Raw genomic sequence first — 20,885 nt, 5'->3', positions numbered from 1 at the left:
AACATTACAAAACAGGGAAAAGTCATAGTTACATACAGCCATGAATAAAAATCTGTATGTTCATAAAACTTTAAATTGTTTTATTTAGTTTTAAAATCTTTAGTTAATCTTCAGTTTTTAGTTTTCAACAAAAATATCAATTAAAATAGATTATTTAGTTATAACTTCTGATTTATAATTTTTGAAACTGAAAATGTAATAAATTAATTTTTATTTATCATTGTTATGTTTTAAAAAAAATCTCTATTTATAATCTTTCTCAGACTTTTACAATCAAAACCGTTAAACTGTTTTATTAATCCTTTATTCTAATTTTACTTTTTATAGTTTTTAAACCTTTTTTTATCTGTTTTTTCAACCCAAAATAATCTGTATTTGTATCGATATTCTTTTTTTATTTTGTAGTTTTTGAACCAGAACCTTCAATATAGTCTGATTTAAGTTCAATATTTTACTAAATTAGTTTTATTTTCCGCTGAACTACTTTTACCAGTGTTTTTTTTTTTCTATCCTAAAGTTATTTCTAATCCAGAGACACTTCATATCCTCTGAAGACTAATCACCATGTGTAGTTTATGTGTAATTGTTGACTGTAAACTCCTCCTCTGTTCGGTAAAACCCCAAATTCCCAGAAACTGTACGAGAACATGACGCCGGTGTCTCTGCTTTTAATCTAAAGGGAAACTGGCGGTACCAGGAAACAGCGGCAGAGTGAGCCCTCCTCTCTTCCCCCTCCTCTCCGGCTCCCATCAGGACTCCTGTTAGTCACATGACAGAGCTGGGAAAACCTCCTGACTCCCCGCTCCTCCTCTCCTCCCCTCGCCCCGTCAGTCGACTGTTTTCTCGCTGTCTGTCGGTGTGTGTGTCGGTTAGCCTTCATCACAATCAGCCGCAGGAACCGCGCGAACATGGCGGACACAGCCAGGGACCCTCCACCGGAGCAAACCGACTTCGAGGAGCTGGAGGACGGAGAGGACCTGTTCCCGGAGCCGGCCGCCACACTGGAGGTGAGGAGGAGGAGGAGGGAGGAGGAGGTGATGAAGGGAGGCCGAGGGGAGCTGTGGCAGGCAGGGCGTGATGCCTCCAGCTGACAACAGATGAAAACTTAGAGGAGGGGGGCAGGCAGGGAGGAGACCTTTAAAACGGCTGGTTTTTGAATGAGGTTTGGTGCGTGAGCAGGCGTCTGTTTTATTCATCTTTGCACTGTCATCATTCAGCAAAACAGCCATTAAAACGCACGGAACGGCTGCAGATAACAACAGTAACGGTGGCCTTCAAAGCGACAGCTACAGGAGCCGAGGAGGGTCATGTTAGCATGGAGGAAAAAACGCAGAGTAGGTGTGTGCTCGCCGTCAGGTGACAGTCACACAGGTGTGGGTGATGCATTCAGGGCAGACTGGGAAAAAAAAGGAAAAATAACACAAAGTCCAAACCAGCAGACTGAAGTTTCTTCTTTGTTGTTTCATGCTTCAGTGGATTTGAACCGAATGAATTCAGTGGTTGAAGTTTTGTCGATTAATTCGCAGTAGAAGTAAAAGTTTTTATGGTTTTACGTCTTATAAGGAGAAAAGCTACAGAAAAAGGCCAAAATACTCTGATGCAGAGTTGGAAATTACATTTAAATCAATGAAATATCAGAGAGAAACTATAAGAAAATGCAGCAGTGATTCTTAACAAAGGTCTTTGATCCTGCAGGGTTGTTTTACTGGACTGGATTCTGCTCTATAAAGTCAGAGTCCACAGCTTTGTAAAACTGTTTAATGTGCATGTTTGCAGACACACCAAGGTGTGAGTGGTTCGTTTAACTTTCCTCTGTGATGAATGTGTGACTCCCTTGTTCTCAACTTTCAGCCACTAAACTCCACACTGTGTTTGATGGGACATGATCAGGATGGTACATCAGCTCTTCCCTTTATGAAACACAGCAGGACTCATTTGTTCTGCTTTACAGCAACTTTCAGCAGCTACATGGAAACACTTCATCTAAATCTGTGTCAGCCTGTTGCTGTTTGACATTTTGGAAAATACACTTTCCCACTTTCTTCCTGGGAGTTAGATGAGAGGATTAATGCCACTTAGCTTAGCACAAAGACTGGAAACAGGGGGAAACAGCTAGCCTGGCTCTGTGCAGAGGGAACACAATCTGCCTATAAACACCTGATTTTAGCAGCTGGAACATCTGGACTGAGACACATCTGTAGAGATCTGATTGGAATCACCTCTGAATGTGGGTTGGATCTGATTTGTCAAAATTTCATCTGGTTTTCTTTGGTCCAGACTTTCTAAAAATCAGTCTGGACACAATCTGGAAATGCCCAAAACAGATTTGGAACAAGGCCTGAGTTTAAAGCAGGAGACAGAAAGGAGGAGGAGTGAGACCTCTGTCTGTTAAACTATCTCTGACCATCATTCAACAGTTTTTTATTTTTAAAAAGTCTGAGCAACTGTGTCGTAACTTCTTCAGCTCAGAAAGTTAGGAGGCTGCAACAGAACAAGACACACACACACACACACACACACACACACACACACACACACACACAGGCCTGTTTCTTCTCTTTTCGTCATGTCAGCACTCTGGACTTCATTCCTGGTGATGATTGTCTTCCTTGAGTGTCACAACAGCATTCTTCAATGAACTCTGTGTGTGTGTGTGTGTGTGTGTGTGTGTGTGTGAGTGAGAGAGCGAGCAGCAGGGTGAAGCTGGGTGTGTTTTCACGCTGCTTCACAACGACCATTAAACGGATGAAGACACACTCATGTTGTGAGGACGCTCTCTCTCCCCGACCTAATCCTGGTTCTAGTCTGAACCCTAAAACCAAGTCTGAACCCTCAGACAACCCAGTGCACACACACACACACACACACACTGGACTGGGGTTAGGTGCAGTGTTATAACCTCTGACTCCTCTTGTTTCTGCCTCTCCTCTCTCACCCTCTGATGTTAGTATTCACTCAGCTGGCAGTTTATTAGGAACACCTGATTAAAGCTAATGGAGTCTGACTGAAGTCCTAAATCATTAGAACCTTTAGAAAGTTCACTTTGTGTTGACGCAGGTGTTGATCCAGGATGTGGTTTGTGCTGCTGTTACGCTGAGATGTTACTACAGTTTCATCCTGCCTGGCTGTTAGAGGTGTTTGGGTTAGGGTGGGGGGAGATTTGTGTTTGTGTGTGGGGGTTTTTTCTCAGCATCATTCATCTGTGACATGAATTTCCTCTGCAAATGTCCTCAGGTTCCCCTTTCACTCGTCTGTTTCCTGCAGGTTTCTGCAGCATGATGATAGTTCACTGCTGAAGCAGACACAGTTATTCTAACTCCTCAGTGTCTGATCACATTATTTTCCAATGTCCTTCATTCATTTTCTGAACATAAACTTTCTAGATGAATGGAGACGACTGTAAAATAAGTCTTTTTAATGGATCAGACTCCAGTAACTCTCGCAGCCTCTGGCCTCAGTGTTGTGGTTTTCGATGTGATGATGGAACAGGGACAGCAGAGGAGGACTGGACCTGCAGCCTCACTCAGCTGCTGCTGTGTCTGCAGTCTTGTTCTTTCTGCACCAGCGTGATGACATTTGTGTAGTTTTCTCTTCAGACGACACGTGCTTCAGTAGCTGTTAATACTAGAGTTATTGTGAGTATGTGAACTGGATTTTATGGATTTATTGAGGCTGAATCTACTGACGGTTCATAAACTGGAGCTTGTGTGTGTGTGAGTGTCACGAGGCTCCATGAAAGATTCTCTTTGAAATAACAGTTTCAGACGTGACCTCCGCTGCTCTAACGTCTCACCTGGCTGCAGTGACGAGACCAGAGGTTAAAGTTGAAGACAGAATGAGGCAGAATGACCTAAACCTGCTCCGTGATACTTCATTTTTACTCTGATAACGTCAAAGAGTTTTAACACACTGGGCCTTTGAGTTTCCTTCTTCACATCTGCAAACGTCTGATTGGTTTGTCTTTCTTCATCTCTGTGAGAGCAGTTCAGAATCTGGACTTTGGCCTGAGGGGTTGGTCAGACGTCACTGATATCTGTGGCCACTCTCAGTTTATTATTAGAGAAGCAACAGATTCTTAATGTTTGGAATTTAAAGCAGATTCTTGATGAGTCCAGATCAGAGTTAAAAGTTTTTCTGTCTGGTTTTTATCTTCACTTTTCTTTAACCCTGCTTCGCTTCCTTTTATTTTAGTCTATTTTAAATTTTAATCAGATTTTTTTAAAGTGTTGTTGAACAGTTGTGTGTCGAGTGGATGTGCAGCTGACTCTGTGTGTGTGTGTGTGTGTGTGTGTGTGTGTGTGTGTGTGTGTGTGTGTGTGTTTCCTCTGACCTCTCTCTGTGTGTTTGCTGAGTAAGGGTTAGGAAGCTCCTCGTTATCATCACTCATTTCCTCTCCTCTCCTCCATCCTCTCGCTCCTCTTTCTGTCCTCTCAGCTAAAATCTCTCCATCTTCCTCCTCCTCTCCTCCTGGACTCCAGCTGTGAACAGCTGAGTTTCTCTGCTCAGGTGTGTTTGTAAAGCAGCAGGTGATGGTTCCAGGTTTGGTCCTGTTGTTCTTGGACAAACCTCCACCTGTAACCTGGAGAAACCCGACAGCCTGGGAATTATTTCAGATCAGAACAGGTCAAATATTTGTCTGTTTTAGCTCCAAACCACAACCTCGCCGTGTCAACACGTGTTTGAATAATTCTTTAAATTACTCGCTTTCTTTATAATCTGAAAACGTCTCAGCACCTTCCAGAACCAGACTTCCTCTCAACAGCTTTTCATCAAATCCAGAACCTCCTCTTAACGTGCAGTCAGTCATTTCACTGAGAATCAACCTCCCAACATGTTAAAGGTGCCAAATAAAATGGAGGCTGCTGCTAAACATGCGTTAATAGTCCCAACCAAAGTTCTCTGTATTTATTGTGAGTGTATTTCCTGCAGCTCGGTGGAGGCACAGAGCCACAGTAACTCTGCTTTTATTACAGTCTGATAAGCTGAAAGATGTCAGTGTATTAGATCCCTCTTTGATCAATGTTTCACCTTTGCTCAGGTAATTTATGTTGCATTCCTGCCCGCTGCAGGAGTCACTGCTGTTTGTAGTCTACACCGTGAGATCATGGTCTCTGGTTCATTATCAGGTTACAACACTGACTCAGGCTGAAATGACTCTCAGGCTGCTGGTGGATTTGCAGGTTAAAACAACACAACATGTGGCGCAGACGTTTGATCAGAGGCTGAAATGTAAAGAACAGCGAGTGGGGATTTTACAGGAAGTGTAAGTGTAAAGTTGCAACACTCTGCACATGTGATTCAGTAACTGTCAACTGAGGATGTGCAGCACAGAGAGCTCTGTGTTCAGTCTGTTTGTAATTACTGGTTTCTTTCTGGAGCTGGGGGTTAAACTCCTTCAGTGCTTTGCTGAGAGGAACTGCAGCAGCAGCAGTGGCACTGTGAAGGAACTCATCCACACACACTGACTCTCACTGAGGCTTTCAGCTCTGGTCTCACACTGAGTGTCTGTTTGATTTCAGTGAATTAAAGTGAGAAGAAACAGAAACTACAGCACGTTTAGTCAGGTCATTGACAGACGAGATGATACTGATCCAGAGAGAGAGAGAGGGCGTCACAGGCAGATTTTCTTCAGTTTTCCTTCGTGGAAACATGAATGTGATCAGTTCATTTCATGAAGATCAGGTCAGATGTTTCCACAGCACAGAAATGTTGTCGTTGCACAAACACAAACTTTCTGTGTCATTTCACTGGAATCAAACCCGCAGACTTCAGTTCCAGTTTGCAGCAGCTGAAATGTGATTTTTCTGTCATTAGCTGGAATCTGTGTGGCAGTAACTCAGTGTAACTGATGACACTGAACGCCCCTCAGGTGTCAGTAGAGCAGCATCAGTGAGTCAGTGCTGACGTGAAGTCTGTTCCTCAGGAAGGAGTCGTGGATGTCGGCGTGACGTCACGTGATCAGAGCCTCCTGCTGCTGATCGATCAGTTTCAGCTTCAGTGTTTGTGGAGCAGCTGGCTGTTTCCTCTCTGGAGGCAGGAAGCTCTGTGGCTCTGCAGGATGGATGACACACACTGCTGCAAACTGTTTTCTTCTTCTTCTGTGGAATCTGTTGAGTCTGCACAGACACTCCACAGACGTGGCCGCTGCTTTTCTTCTCAGCTGCTGGAGCGACCTGAAAGTCGAGATACTTTGAGTTTGTGTGGACTCAGAGGAAGAAATAAAGCAGGTCTGACTGACTGAATGTTGAATATTAAACCAGAGTCAGAGGCTCAGCTGCAGGATGGAAAGGTTCATCTACAGCTGCAGTAATAAAGCACTGATCCATGATCGTAGGTCAGATCCTACCACACACTCTTCCTTTACTCCACTTCTACTTTCACTTAAATATCAAGAACCTCAGTTCACCAAACAACACAAGAAAAGAAATGTGTGATGTTACTGAAATAGAAGAACTGAAAATAAATGTTCATGTGTTCAATGTGTGTGTGTGTGTGTGTGTGTGTGTGTGTGTGTGTTTCCAGTCAGAACCAGCCAGTCTACCTGCTGAAGACATCAGCACCAACTCAAACGGACCCAAACAAGATTCACTATTCGATGACGACCCAGAGGACCTGTTTGCAGGTAAACACACACACACACACACACACACACACACACACACACACACACACACACACACTTGATGCTGCTTGTTTTAGTGCCAGAGTTTGGATCCACAGATGAGACCTGAACGCTCCTTCAGAGTCAGTAGAAACAGTAGAAACCAGCAGCTGCAGAGTTTACACTGCCAACAGTGTGTTGACACAGTGTCAACACACTGTTGGCAGACTGGCAGTAAACGCACCACCTCCAGCACTTCTATCAAATTAACTCTGACACTAATTGTGTTTGTTTGGAGGAATGTGTGAACAATTAACGACTGTTTTTCCCATTCTGTCGACATCGCATGAATGCAACACGTCCTGAGCTGCTCTGTTTAGTTGCATTCTGGGTAATGTAGGCTTTATGGAAAGGTAAAAGAGAGTGTGTGTGTGTGTGTGTGTGTGTGTGTGTGTGTGTTGTAGAAGCCACAGAGGAGGTTTCGTTGGACAGTCCGGAGAGAGACGTCCTGCTGTCCGACGGTCCGTCCCCCGCCATCACCCCCATCACCCCTCCCACCTCGGTCATCACCCCCTGCATCGGCCACGCCCACGACGACATGTTCACACACTCCTCCTTCGACGAGGTGACGACACACACACACACACACACACTTTATTGTCTGAGTGGATCTCTTCCTCTGCTCGCTGCAGCTGGTTTTCCTCACTGATAACTCAACGAGGAACAAATGTGACGTTCACACAGGGAGTTTAGTGTTTTTCATTGATCGATTGAACAGGTTTCATTTTGTTTTGTAAATTCTCAGGTACGTTCATACACAGAGAGGGAGGAAGTGTATTTTTTCTGCAGCCTTTGATAATGTTTCATCTTGTTGTTAACCTGTCGTCATCGCACACAAACCAAACGTCTCTGCAGGACTAAACTGTCCTGTCCCTGTTCTATGTAGATTGAAGAGGAGGAGGGCGGGGATTCGTTCGACATGCACATATCAGTGTCTGACCCTGAGAAAGTTGGTGAGTGCACACCGTCCTCACAGCCTTGTAGTCCTGGAATACCCTGGAATATCCTTGAACACTGAGAGGAGGACGATCAACACGGTGGAAGTGATGTTTCACAGAGTCCGAGTGACGGAGTAAACCTCCACATTACTGTGCTAATGGTTTGTTGATGCAGCCCTGCCAGCGCCCCCTGCAGGCTGCAGTCTGTCATTACAGGCCTCAGGAGCCTGCAGCAGTGACACAACCTGCTGCTCACTCTGTGTGTGTGTGTGTGTGTGTGGAGCAGGTGTGTTATTGACCTGAGCCGACTGTGGAGGATTGTAATATTCAGCAGCTGCCAGGCGCAGTGTGTACACATGATCCCAGGCACAGACACTGTAAATACACCTGATGACCTCTGCTAGAAAACACATGGAACCAGTTCATCCAGTCTGATATCTGAGCTCAGGCTGGTCTGAGCAGAGCATTAATGCAGCTGACAGTATCAGTGTGTATTTGCTGCTGATGAGATCCTGCAGCACATGAAGCTGGTCGTTGTTTGTGTGTGTGTGTGTGTGCGTGGACCTGACTCCGCTCTGTGTGTGTTGCAGGTGATGGGATGAATGCGTACATGGCCTACAAAGTGACCACCAAGGTGAGGTTTATTCTCCTATCTGTCATTGTCTCTTTACTGCACAGGTATTAGATGGTTTTAATTAGAAAGCAATGCATTCAGCATGTTTGTGTATTTGATCTTGTTCATGTTTGTCTGTTCAGTTTGGTTTACTCTCTCTCTCTCCTTTCTCTCTGTGTCTCTCTCCCAGACCTCCATGTCTCTGTTTAAGCGTAATGAGTTTTCAGTAAAAAGGCGTTTCAGTGACTTCCTGGGTCTGCACAGTAAACTGGCCTCCAAGTACCTGCACATAGGCTACATCGTCCCCCCTGCTCCGGAGAAAAGCATCGTGGGTAAGTGAAACTAAAGGCCTCCCTCTGCTGGACTCCATTAACAACATTACTGTGAACGTGGAGTGTGTGTAGACCGGCCCTCGTCCTGTTGGTTGAGCTGTTTGTCTCCTGGTCTGCAGGGATGACCAAGGTGAAGGTGGGGAAGGAGGATCAGTCGTCCAACGAGTTTGTGGAGAAGAGGAGGTCGGCGCTGGAGAGGTACGAGTTAGTTTTCACAGTCACACAGAGACGCTCCGTTCACCAGGGTCAACATTCACTCACCTTCACTCACCTTCATCGTCTGATTCTGTGGTGCATTCAAGGACACTCTGACATTTGACAATCAGCTGCTGAGAAGTTTTTTAATCACTGTTAAAACATTCAAACAAACAAGACACACAGTGTGTGTGTGTGTGTGTGTGTGTGTGCAGTCATGGTAAAGATCAACCTGGTCAGAACTTTACAGGCCGAAAGGTTAAACCACAAATATTAGATACATCATTATCAAACACACATGCTCATGTTTCTGAGTGTGTGTGTGTGTGTGTGTGTGTAATACTGAGCAGCAGAGTGGTGGGCGGGGCTGACATTCTGCTGCCCTTTACTGATGGTGTTTGATTGACAGGAAGGTCAGCCAGTGACAGCTGATGGAGCTCAGTGCTGCAGAACTCCACGCTGATGGACACACACACACACACACACACACACACACACACACAGTGTCATGTTAATGAGGACAAACATTTACATTAATTTTGTGTGTTAGTTTTTCACGTCTTCAGTTTATCGTGTAAATTCTAATTTTCATCTTAAACTGTGGATCAAAGAAAATTAACAGAATTTCAAAATAAAAGCCTTTCAGATTTTCCACCAACAACCAGAGAGGAGGAAACTGATCGTCCTGAAAACTTCACTGTCAGAATCAAACTGGTGTTTGAAAGAGTTTCTTGTGTTTCAGGTATCTGATGAGAACAGTGAAACATCCCGTCCTGCTGAAGGATCCTGACGTCCTGCAGTTCCTGGAGAGCTCAGACGTAAATAACACGACTCCTCATTTCACTTGAACATATCTGATCATGTGTCGAACACATCAGCGTCAGTCAGTCTGTTCGAACCTCAACAAACCTGTTGATTATCAACAGACGACATCTCTCTGCTTCTCTCTCTCACCACAGGTTTAATCCACTTTCTGTTTCAGTTCTTACAGCCTGATCCCTTTTTAATGTCTGACAGCATGAGGACAGGATTCCTACAGAGACAGAGCTTCTTATTAAAGAGTCAGATCCAGAAACATCTCTATGTATCTCACAGACACACTGACAGATGGAGGCAGTGGTATTCCAGCAGCTCCCAGTAAAAGCCCTGTTTTAGTCAATGGAGTCTGGTGCTGTGAAATCACACTTCCAGTTGTTTGTGGGTGTTTTTATTGTATAAATCTGCTCAGTCATGGTTGAGGTGTTTCACTCAGATGCACAGACAGACGGACGGACCAGCTCCGGCCTCCAGTGGTTAAAAAAACTAGGGAGCAGCGAATCATCCGGAGGAGGTCAGAGCGTCTCCACCTGCGAGCCCGGCCTCTAAAAACTGCCTCAGGGTTTAAGGGCCTGCGGCGTTTCCTGTTTCCTCACTTTATTGTCCACTCCCACTAAATCCTCTGTAACATTTCGTCTTGTCACCCCCCCCCCCCCCCCCCTCACTGCCACCCAGCTAACCGTCAGTGGGATTGTGTTGTGAAGGACCCGGCAGTTGTTGGTCCAGAATAAATGGCCTCATGTCACCGATTTAACAGATGAATCGCTCGGACGCTTCGCCGAGCGTGTCGGTCCGTCCGGCCCGCTTAATGAAACACAACCAGAGGGGGAGGGTGGGCGGAGGGGGGGGGGACAAATGGGACCAAGTTGCAATTGAAAGCTATTTTTACCCCCCGCCTCTGCTCATTTACCCTCGTCCCTCCGTCAGTCAGGGCCCCGGGGACCGAGCCGTCCCCTGGCTGCTGCCGCCCCTGTTAAATTAGATTGGAGGTGGAGGTGGGGGCACCTGCCCCCCCCCCCACCCCCATCAGAGGAAAACCTCGTATGTCCAGGAAAAAATAAACTTTTCCAGAATGAAGAAAAATGAGCCTATTTTCAGACGGACGCTCGGGCGTTTTCAGGGTCTGAGGCGGTTTCTGCAGCTGGTAAAGTTGCTCAGCACATTAAAGCAGCTGCATTAAATCTGACTGGAGCTGAAACGTGGGAGACATTACAATCAGAGAGGAGGAGAGAAAAGACCACAGCTACATTAGAGGAGAAGATGGAGGAGAAAGAAACTAAAGACACAGAACATCCAACAAAAGAAAGAAAAAATCAGAGGAAGGAAGAAGAATCAGTTCAGTTAAAGACAGACAGGTCAAAATAATAAGACTGACGCTTTGAAATAAGACGGAGAGAACTGGGGAAGATTAAGAGAAGAAGAAAGAGAAAGAAATACAAAGATAAGAAGCAAAGAAACAGACAAATCAGAAACTCTAAATGAAAAAAGGTTAAAGATTAAACGTGATAAATGAAAGAGAGTGACGTGCACTCAGAGAGGAGGAGAGCGAAACCACGAAACACTGTTAAAGAGAAAAACCATTTTAATGAGTCAAAGAATCAGAAACTGAGAGCGAAGCAGATCCTCTGATTACAGTCACTACAACGTAAACTAATACAAACAGATATCTAGGCAGCGTGGAGTGATAATGGTCATATAACAGCTCACATGGTAAATTCAGTCCAATGTAAACCTCCACATCAACTCAACACTTCCTGCTGAGCTTTCAAATTAAAAACAAATTGGAGGGATTAAAACCTTAAAGACCTGAAGCCTCATCCAGGAAGAGTTGGTAACTTTACTCCACCTAATAAACAGTAAAGGAGAGGTGAATTATTTAACCATGTATCCTCTCTGTCTGTCTGTCTGTCTGTCGTCCAGTTGCCGCGGGCGGTCAGCACTCAGGCTCTGAGCAGCGCTGGACTCCTCCGAATGGTCAACAAGGCCGCTGACGCCGTCAACAAGATGACCATCAAGATGAACGAGTCAGACGCCGTGAGTGGGGGGGGGAGGGGTCTCAGTGAGGCCGGAGGAAGGAAGTGCACAAAGGAAGTAATGAAGGAGGGAAAGATGAAATGAGGAGGAAGTGAAGAAACAAGGAAGTAGAGAGGAAGGAAAGATAAAGATAAAGAAGAGACAGAGAAGAGATGGAAATAAAGTTGTTGGAAGTAAGAAAGGAAACATGAAGATAAAGAAGCAAGAAGGAAAAAATAAATAGAAATAAGGAACTGGAGTAGAAGGAAAACAGGAGAAATGGATGGAAACAAGGAAGCATCACGACAGTTAGTGAAGGAATAAAGGAAAGATGGAAAGAAGTGAAAGTAAAAGTCAAATGGAAAAGAGAGAATTTACTGGTGTGTGTGTGTGTGTGTGTGTGTGTGTGTGTGTGTGTGTGTGTGTGTGTGTGTGTGTGTGTGTGTGTGTCAGTGGTTCGAGGAGAAGCAGCAGCACTTTGAGAATCTGGACGTTCAGCTGAGGAAACTTCACGCCAGCGTGGAGTCTCTGGTCTGTCACAGGAAAGGTACGCTCCCCCTGATGTTACTGCACCATGTTTGGTGAGAGGTCACGGCGTCCATCTTTGATGGAGACACTTAAATTCACATCCATGCTAGAAGACTGATCTGGATTTAAACACACTCCTCTCTCCTCTCTCCTCTCCTCCTCTCCTCCTCTCCTCCTCTCTCCTCTCCTCTCTCCTCTCTCCTCTCCTCTCTCCTCTCCTCCTCCTCCTCTCCTCCTCTCCTCTCTCCTCTCCTCCTCCTCTCCTCTCCTCTCTCCTCTCTCCTCTCCTCTCTCCTCTCCTCCTCCTCTCCTCCTCTCTCTCTCCTCTCTCCTCTCCTCCTCTCCTCCTCTCCTCTCTCTCCTCTCCTCTCTCCTCTCCTCTCTCCTCTCCTCCTCTCCTCTCTCCTCTCCTCTCTCCTCTCCTCCTCTCTCCTCTCCTCCTCTCCTCTCTCCTCTCTCCTCTCTCCTCTCCTCCTCTCCTCCTCTCCTCCTCCTCTCTCCTCTCTCCTCTCTCTCCTCTCTCCTCTCCTCCTCTCCTCCTCTCCTCCTCTCCTCCTCTCCTCTCTCCTCTCCTCCTCTCCTCCTCTCCTCCTCTCCTCTCTCCTCTCTCCTCCTCTCCTCTCCTCCTCTCTCCTCCTCTCTCCTCTCCTCCTCTCCTCCTCTCTCCTCTCTCCTCCTCTCCTCCTCTCTCCTCTCTCCTCCTCTCCTCTCTCCTCTCCTCCTCCTCCTCTCCTCTCTCCTCTCTCCTCCTCTCCTCCTCTCCTCCTCTCCTCTCCTCTCTCCTCTCTCCTCCTCCTCCTCTCCTCCTCTCTCCTCTCTCCTCTCTCCTCTCCTCCTCCTCTCCTCTCTCCTCTCTCCTCCTCTCCTCCCTCCTCCTCTCCTCCTCCTCTCTCCTCTCTCCTCCTCTCCTCCTCTCCTCCTCCTCCTCCTCTCCTCTCTCCTCCTCTCCTCCTCCTCTCTCCTCTCTCCTCCTCCTCCTCTCCTCTCCTCTCTCCTCCTCTCTCCTCTCCTCTCTCCTCCTCTCCTCCTCTCCTCTCCTCTCTCCTCCTCTCCCTCCTCCTCTCTCCTCTCTCCTCCTCTCCTCTCCTCCTCTCCTCTCCTCTCTCCTCTCTCCTCTCTCCTCTCCTCTCCTCTCCTCCTCTCCTCCTCTCTCCTCTCCTCTCTCCTCTCCTCCTCCTCCTCCTCTCCAGAGCTCTCTGTGAACACAGCACAGTTTGCCAAGTCGGCGGCCATGTTGGGGAACAGCGAGGACCACACGGCTCTGTCTCGAGCTCTGTCCCAGCTGGCGGAGGTGGAGGAGAAGATCGACCAGCTGCACCAGGACCAGGCCAACGCAGACTTCTACCTCTTCTCTGAGTTACTGGGCGACTACGTCCGCCTCATCACCGCCGTCAAGGTACGAGCAGGTCTGCTTCAGACTGCTGTGAGGACCAGCAGAGGATCTACTGAACCACAGGAATCTGGAGCAGTTAGATCCTCTACAGGAGTGTCAGTCCCTCAGTGGAAGAGATCAGCTTTCATTTAGGACAGTAAGGTTAAAGTTGTCTGAGCTGCTGAAACACCTGAGTCCAGGTGGGAACGAAAGAGAAGAGTCGTTCAACAGGAAGTTAACAGCAGGAAAAAGTCTAAAATGTTTATTTCCACTTCCTCAAATGTGAGATTTTGCTGCTTTTCTTTGACTTAGAAGAGAGTCAGTGGAATCTTTCTGTTCACTGCTCCCTGGTGTTTTCTAAACCAGATAATTAATGGATTAACTGAGGAAAATAAAGGGCAGGTTAGTTAGTAGATCAGATTTTAACATGAGCTGTTTATTGGGGGCTTCGTGTTGAGACTGCAGCTGCTGAGCCTTTACTGTTTAACTGAATACTGAAACCAGAATAAATGAAGAGAAGGTTTGACAGGAGTTTCCTCTGTTCCTTTAAAACAATGAACATGAGCTGAGAAAGAAACCTCCTCTCTCTGATTCCATCGTCACAACACTTCTTCTTCTTTCTGTGTGTGTGTGTGTGTGTGTGTGTGTGTGTGTGTGTGTGTGTGTGTGTGTGTGTTCAGGGTGTGTTCGACCACCGTATGAAGACGTGGCAGAAGTGGCAGGACAGTCAGATGCTCCTGCAGAAGAAACGAGAAGCTGAAGCCAAACTGCAGTTCACCAACAAACCAGACAAACTGCAGCAGGCGAAAGACGAGATCAAAGAGGTGAGGGGTGGGGGGGGGGGGTAATCAGAGTAACAGGTGGGGGAGAAATGATGGAGGTCAGTAGATGAATTTTAACCTCAGATGAAATGTTTGTATAAGAAGCTACAGTCAGATCAGTGACAGCTGATCACAGAGTTAAACCTGTAATAATGTTCCACAGCAGTATTCTCCACTGAGAGCATGCTCCTCACACTCAGCTGTGATGTTACAGGTTCATTAGTTACATCTTCTAAAAGTAACTGAGTCCGTCACTGTGTTTAAAGGACAGTGTGTGAGCCTTTTCTTCCTCTGTCTTTATTTGTCTCTGGTGTTTTCTCATCAGTCGTCTGAGGGCAGCTGACTCAGCTGTTGACACAGGTCACATTTTGTGTGTTTCCTCAGAAGATTAGATTTATTACTCATCGATGTGACGACTGCAGTTCACTGCTGACTTGTTTAAAATAATTAGCACACTGGTTAATGGTGATGAGAACATGAATCAGGTGAGACGTTTCTCTCCGGCACCGCTCTCCTCTCTCCGAGGCGGCTGGTGTGCCCAGTCGGATAAAACCAGTGCACCTTCACAGTTCAGCCATGTGAAAACGTAGAAGTGTTGTTTTCTCTCAGTCTGCAGACTTCACACCAACTCACAACGACAAACAAGAGCAGGAGAGAGCAGAAAAGTACTTTATTAGAGCGTCTGTTGAAGCTGTCACCACACAAATTCATCCTCCGCTGTCTGTCAGCTCCAACACACACACACAGACGGAGTCGGCGTGGTCGGGGGTCTGTGTATTAGAGCGGAGGAGCTGTCAGATGTGGGGTTTTGGGAGGAGAACGGGGGAGTGTTGGGGGGAGGGAGGAGGGGGAGGCTGTCAGAAGCTGCAGACGAGGACAGATCGCAGTAGAGTTACAACCAACATTTATTTGGGGCCGACGAGAGTTTTGCCGCCTGTCAGGAGTCGGGTTTTGGTTCACGCCTTGACAACAGCCAACAGAAAACACACAGCGGCTTTTTCTAAGGCCAAAAAAAGAGCAAAGAGTTTTACTGCACACTGCTGCTGCTGCTGGAAACCTGCTCAACAGCTGCTGCAGATGAAACCTCTTCACCACTGTACATACATTCATATCCAACACCTGGAGAGAAGGAGACGAGTCAAACCTGAACTTCCTCCTCCTGTGCTTAGGAAGAGTTTTCTGTTTCTCTGGACACGTCTGTTAACACCAAACACCAGAAACTAAGAGAAGCTTTGATACTAGGTTCACACAAATCCACTAAACACGTCCAGATTACTTTAATAAAGGTGTGTGGGAGCTCCACCTCTGAACGACAGTCGTCTGTTTAACGTCAGTGTGACTCCGTCCATTAAACCGATCATGTCCTCACTCACTGGTGTTCAGATTATTAAACCACACTGCCCCCTGTGGGCAGCAAACACAAACTACAGTCAGGGTTTCTAACAGTCACTGCTGTTTGCTTAAATCTAGTTTTCCTCCAAAACTCATCAGTAAAACCAGACTTTGATTCTTTCTTTCTTTATTGCAGTTAATTGAATTATTAAATCAACAGTTTTCCTCTAAAGATCCTTTTTAGGTTTTCATGTAGAAAAACAAATGTTTTTGTTAAAATAAAGCTGCCAGATATTTTCTGTCTCAGGCTGATGATGCTCAAACTGAAGAAATAAAATCTAGATAAGGAAGTATCTGATCACAGTATCTGACAGTGTTCTAAATACTTCTAATACTGTACCCAGCTGCTTGTTTTATCAGTCTCAGAGGTTCAGGGAGGGTTTTCTTTCCTTTCAGTGCTTTCGTTTCTCCTCAGTGTTTGCTCATGTCTCTGGATCTTCCTCTATGATTTTGGAAGCTCTGAGCATTTTTCTCCAGCCTCTTAAATTTTGTTGCATTTTCCCTGCCATGCCTTCCCGCAACCAGGAGATTGAGGAGGTAGGACCTGCCCCGTCTGTCTGTCTGTCTGTCTGTCAGTCAGTCTGTCTCTGTCGCTGTGTGTCCACCTGCCTACCTGACCGCTTGCTTCACCCCTTTTCATTTGCCTCATCGTACCGTTTCTGTTTATCATCATTCAGCTGAATATTGGTGTCCTGCTGCCAAACCGTCACATGAATTAGTTTGTCAGTGTAGATCAGATTTGACATTTTGGAATAAATTTGAGTCAAATAAGAGACAAACCCCTTCATGTGACGACTTTGATCGTAGAGTGTTTAGTTGCATCTGCATGGCTCATGTAGTTTAGTTTTTTTAGGATTTATTCATGACAACTTCATATAATGAGCTAATGATCTAATTAAACTCATTTAACCAAACGGTTGTTGTGTTAGTTTAGTAAATATCAATAACTTCAATTAATAAGCTTCATCTAAACGACAACTGGTCCAAAGTGCTAAAATATCAAACTGCACCTCCTGAATATGTTTAATTAGCAAAAAATTAAACTGTAGATTTTGTAAATTTGCTGCGAGAAAGGCAACAAAAGCTGCTTGTTTAAGAGATCGACACTGAAACATCAAGAGGAGAGAAATTCAGTTTGCACAGAAATCATTTAACTGTTTCATATTTATTAAATGTTCAGACTGAAGTGGGTGAATCACGTTCGTCCTCCCTGGTTCAGTGCTTATATATACAAAACATCCAGTCAGAAAAATATCCACATGGACCAACAGGGTGTTTCACCTGAAATGGAGATGAAATGATAAATGTTGTTTTCCTTTCTGTGTGTGTGTGTGTGTGTGTGTGTGTGTGTGTGTGTGTGTGTGTGTTTCAGCTGGAGGGGAAGGTCCAGCAGGGAGAGAGAGACTTTGAACAAATCTCCAAAACCATCCGCAAAGAAGTCAGCAGGTTTGAGGTGAGAATAAAAACCAGGATGTGATGGAGAGGAGAATGAATGAGTGAATGAGCTTTACAGTGAATGATTTTATGAATGAATGAATGTTAATGTGATCTGAATTTCATTTATTCATTAAACTGTGATTCTTCAACAGAAAGAGAGAGTGAAGGACTTTAAAACAATCATTATCAAATACCTGGAGTCACTGGTTCAGACACAACAGCAGGTAAAGACATTATATTATTATTATACTGTGATTATTATTAGTAACAGCAGCAGCTTGTTGAAAATATTGTTTTACATAAATGTAATTTAGCATAATAGATTTTACTTTTATGGAAGTGTTTGGCTGCCAAAATTAAATCTTTTAATGGAACTGAAATTTTATTTTGCATTTATGTGTGTGTGATGTGTTAAAAAAATAAATAAATAAAATCCAGGGAAAGTAAAAATTAAAAAATAAGAATGAAAATGACTTTTATGAAAAACAAAATGTTTATTTTTTAAATTCATTTTCACATTCATACAAACACATAGTAAGTGCAGTGTGTACTTTGAGCTACATGTCATGAATTTCCTTTGGCTTATTTTTATTATGACAGTGCTACTATGCACTGCATTGAAAATTATTTATCTGTGGAATCTTTAATTTTGGCATTGATTATATATTTTCAAATATGAAAGTTGTAATTTAATTTTTGCACATTGTGGTTAAATGATTTAAATTTAAGTGGCAGCCACAGACTTCCATACATTCAGAGTGGAATACAACACATTTGTTTTTGTACATACAGTGTAAATTGAATGTGTGTATATAACCAGACTACAGCTGTTGATGAAAAATGAGTGTGTTTTCTTTTCCTCCTGCAGCTGATAAAATACTGGGAGGCCTTCTTACCCGAGGCCAAGGCCATCTCATAGAGTCCACACACACACAACAGACAGTCCTGGTCAAACTACACTACCCATACTGCACCTGTCCTCCTGGGTCTCCCTCCTCCTCCTCCTCCTGATGCCCCAGAGTGAAGAAGAGAAGTGAGACAGCGAACCAGCTCCAAGTGACATTTTCACAACATCGACAAAACTCTTGATTCCACCATCTTTTATTTCTCTGACCTCTGTGCTGCGTTCAGGTCCCGTCAGAGTAACTGTTGTCAGGAACCACATGATGCATTCACAACAATGATACTAACAACGATAACTCACTCGTACTCTTTCCTTCTTGCTGATGTCAAAAGTTAAATGTTTCATCATCTGAAAACCTGCAGTGAATGTTATTTTCATTTTCCTGTACGACTTGAACGCAGCACGGCGTAAGGCCCAGGTGACGGCTTTCCTCTCCACACAAACACACTGATGTGGTGTCAGTTTTTACATTCAGAGCACTTTGATCACCAGACACGAGGGGAAAGAGAAGTGTTGTTGTTTTTTTATATATAATCTCAAAGTTTCTCAACAAAGACGATGTCTACGCTCTGAGGTAAAGACTTTTTATTCCCACATAATTCAAGAATTTAACACCTTAAATTTAAGCCTCACTTACTGTCTTTTTCCAGGGCTTTTGACTGTATCCCACTGCCTTCTTCAGTAAATAAGATGGACTCTGGCGTGACATAAAGGTGGTCGTATACGGGTGGAGGTTGTAACTCCTCCATCCTGTAGAAAGCTGTGGGATATGGTCAAAAACTCATTAAAAACCCAGTAAGTGAACCTTGAATTCACGAGTTCTCTGATTGGATGATTTCCGCAGCAGTGCTCCCTGGGAGTTGTAGTGGATTTCTCTCCAAACACAGCTGAACCTTTGACTTTTTTGAAACCGAGAATGTGAAAATGAGCAGAACTTTTTCTGTAGGACCCCTGAACGCCACATTTAACCCCACCCTCACCTGTCTGCTTCATCAGCTGTTAAACATAATAATCCACAAACATTTTTTTTTTATTTTACCCAGCAGCACCGGTTCTTTTCTCTGGGGAATGTAGCTGTTTCTAGAACAGCACATAAACTTTATCCACTAAAACAGAAACAAAGTCAGAATATCGTTGGTTTTATTTTAGGAACTTGAGCTGTGAAACTGATCTGGAGTCAGTGATGAAGGACGACTGACTGCATCCTCTCTTATTTTGTCTCTTGTACTTCCTGTCACCTGTTCGGCCCCCTCACTTCCCCTCACGCCCTCCCTTTCAAAACAAGAGCCCTTTGTTTTTGTTGCTGTATGATCGTGAGTGAAGGCAACGTTTTCTGTCTCCGTCCTCTTTGAGCCAATGAGAGCAGAGAAGGAAGAAAGTCACCCTCTGGTTCAGTTCACTGCTGCTGTCGATGAACGTTTCCAAACCTTTTCCTCTGCCTGAAACGGCTCCATTAATTCCCACAGTTAATAAGAGTAAACTCTCCGTAGAATGATCTGTATCCTCTGACCTGTGGAAGTTATAAATGCTCTTTACTGTCTCTCCACCACAACTGAAACCATTCATTGGTTACTGTTATCATGACCAGATTAAAGGGACTGACCGGCTAAGCTAATAAAATAAGACAGAGATTAACACTGGAGCGTCACTTCAGGCCGTGGTACCAGAGACCAGGTCCACAGATACGTCTACATATTTGCGATTTGTTGTATAGAAATATAATTTCTAGGAGACCGAGTTGCTCACTGATGATTCGACAGTCAGACCAAAGTTAAAGGAGTGAAGAAATAAACTGATCTGAGTCACATTCGAGTTCAGAACCTGCAGCGTGAACAGAACCTCGGTGGTTTTCTTCCTCATGCTCAGTTTGCACCAAAGAGGAAACGCTGATGTTCTGAATTTCATTTTATTCAATGTAACAGAAAGTGAAGGAATGAAACAGCTTGTTAGCATCTTCTGAGCATTTTGAGTTTTGGCAGCTTGTGATGCTGACGAGTTGTTTTCACTGCAGACGAAGGATTTTTCTTCTGAAGGAGACTGAACTGAAGCTGAAGTTCAGAGGTGATGAAGTAGCTCCAGGTGGAAGTGAGTGTGTGTCAGGTGACAGTGTGTGTCCGTCCAGAGAGCAGCTTCTTCAGGCTGTGAGGATTATCTTTGCCGGCTGTCTCTCGTCCTGTTGATCAGCGTGAGGGCTGCAGTTTGAAATATTTAACTGCAAATTCTACAGAATCTTTTCCTTGATTTTTTTTATTTCTGTTAAATTCAAAGCACATTTCATTATCAGATTATAATCCAACAAACTGAATCTATCAGAAGCATTTTCATCTCAGATTAAAGTTGATTTTAAAGATGGAAATATTTTAGATTTTTTTACTTTAAGTGCTCAGCCTTCATCCCCACTGCTCTTCGATCTTAAATCATATAACACACTGTGTCAATTGCTACCTTTTGTATTTTATTCCATGGTTTATTTCCCACTTTATGTTGCCACCTAATGGTGCGCAATGTTTGGAAGTTTTCAGTTGATTGGTTTTGTTTTTATTTTGACAGATGATGAAATGCTTTATGTGAGCAAATTTTTTTAAACTTTTGGTTTGGCGTGACATTCCGCGGCAGAGCTGATGTTTGAGTACTTTAATTATAATAAAGGAATGTATCTCATCCATGGTTGGACTGGCTTTTAATTATTCAAGAGCTTGATGACATTTTATCACATGTTCCTCTGCTCAATTTTACAGTAAGATTATTTTAATTGCCAATGCCAATGCTAATACTCACTTCTTTTCTTCTACTGGAGTTAGCATGCTAACCAGCTAGCCTCTCTGTGATACTGAGTCACTGTAGCGTCCAGTCTGCCTTCAGT

The 20,885-nt window shown here is 44.5% G+C and overlaps 1 protein-coding gene across 1 annotated transcript; it reads left to right on the top strand.

Annotated features, from left to right (window-relative positions):
* Window positions 1–688: 688 nt before the first annotated feature.
* Window positions 689–20,683, top strand: snx2 (sorting nexin 2). Its single transcript, XM_018663587.2, has 15 exons — window positions 689–1,007; window positions 6,523–6,622; window positions 7,066–7,226; window positions 7,548–7,614; window positions 8,190–8,233; window positions 8,403–8,544; window positions 8,664–8,742; window positions 9,482–9,557; window positions 11,476–11,589; window positions 12,022–12,115; window positions 13,287–13,492; window positions 14,149–14,292; window positions 17,054–17,134; window positions 17,271–17,342; window positions 17,987–20,683. Exons 1-15 carry the CDS (start codon window positions 909–911, stop codon window positions 18,035–18,037), a joined length of 1,530 nt encoding a protein of 509 aa, XP_018519103.1. The 5' UTR covers window positions 689–908; the 3' UTR covers window positions 18,038–20,683.
* The last annotated feature ends 202 nt before the right edge of the window (window positions 20,684–20,885 follow it).

Source organism: Lates calcarifer, linkage group LG13, assembly GCF_001640805.2.
Source record: "Lates calcarifer isolate ASB-BC8 linkage group LG13, TLL_Latcal_v3, whole genome shotgun sequence".
Classification (NCBI taxonomy): domain Eukaryota; kingdom Metazoa; phylum Chordata; class Actinopteri; family Centropomidae; genus Lates; species Lates calcarifer.
The sequence above is the reverse complement of the archived record's forward strand: the minus strand, read 5'-3'. Positions and strand labels throughout refer to the sequence as shown.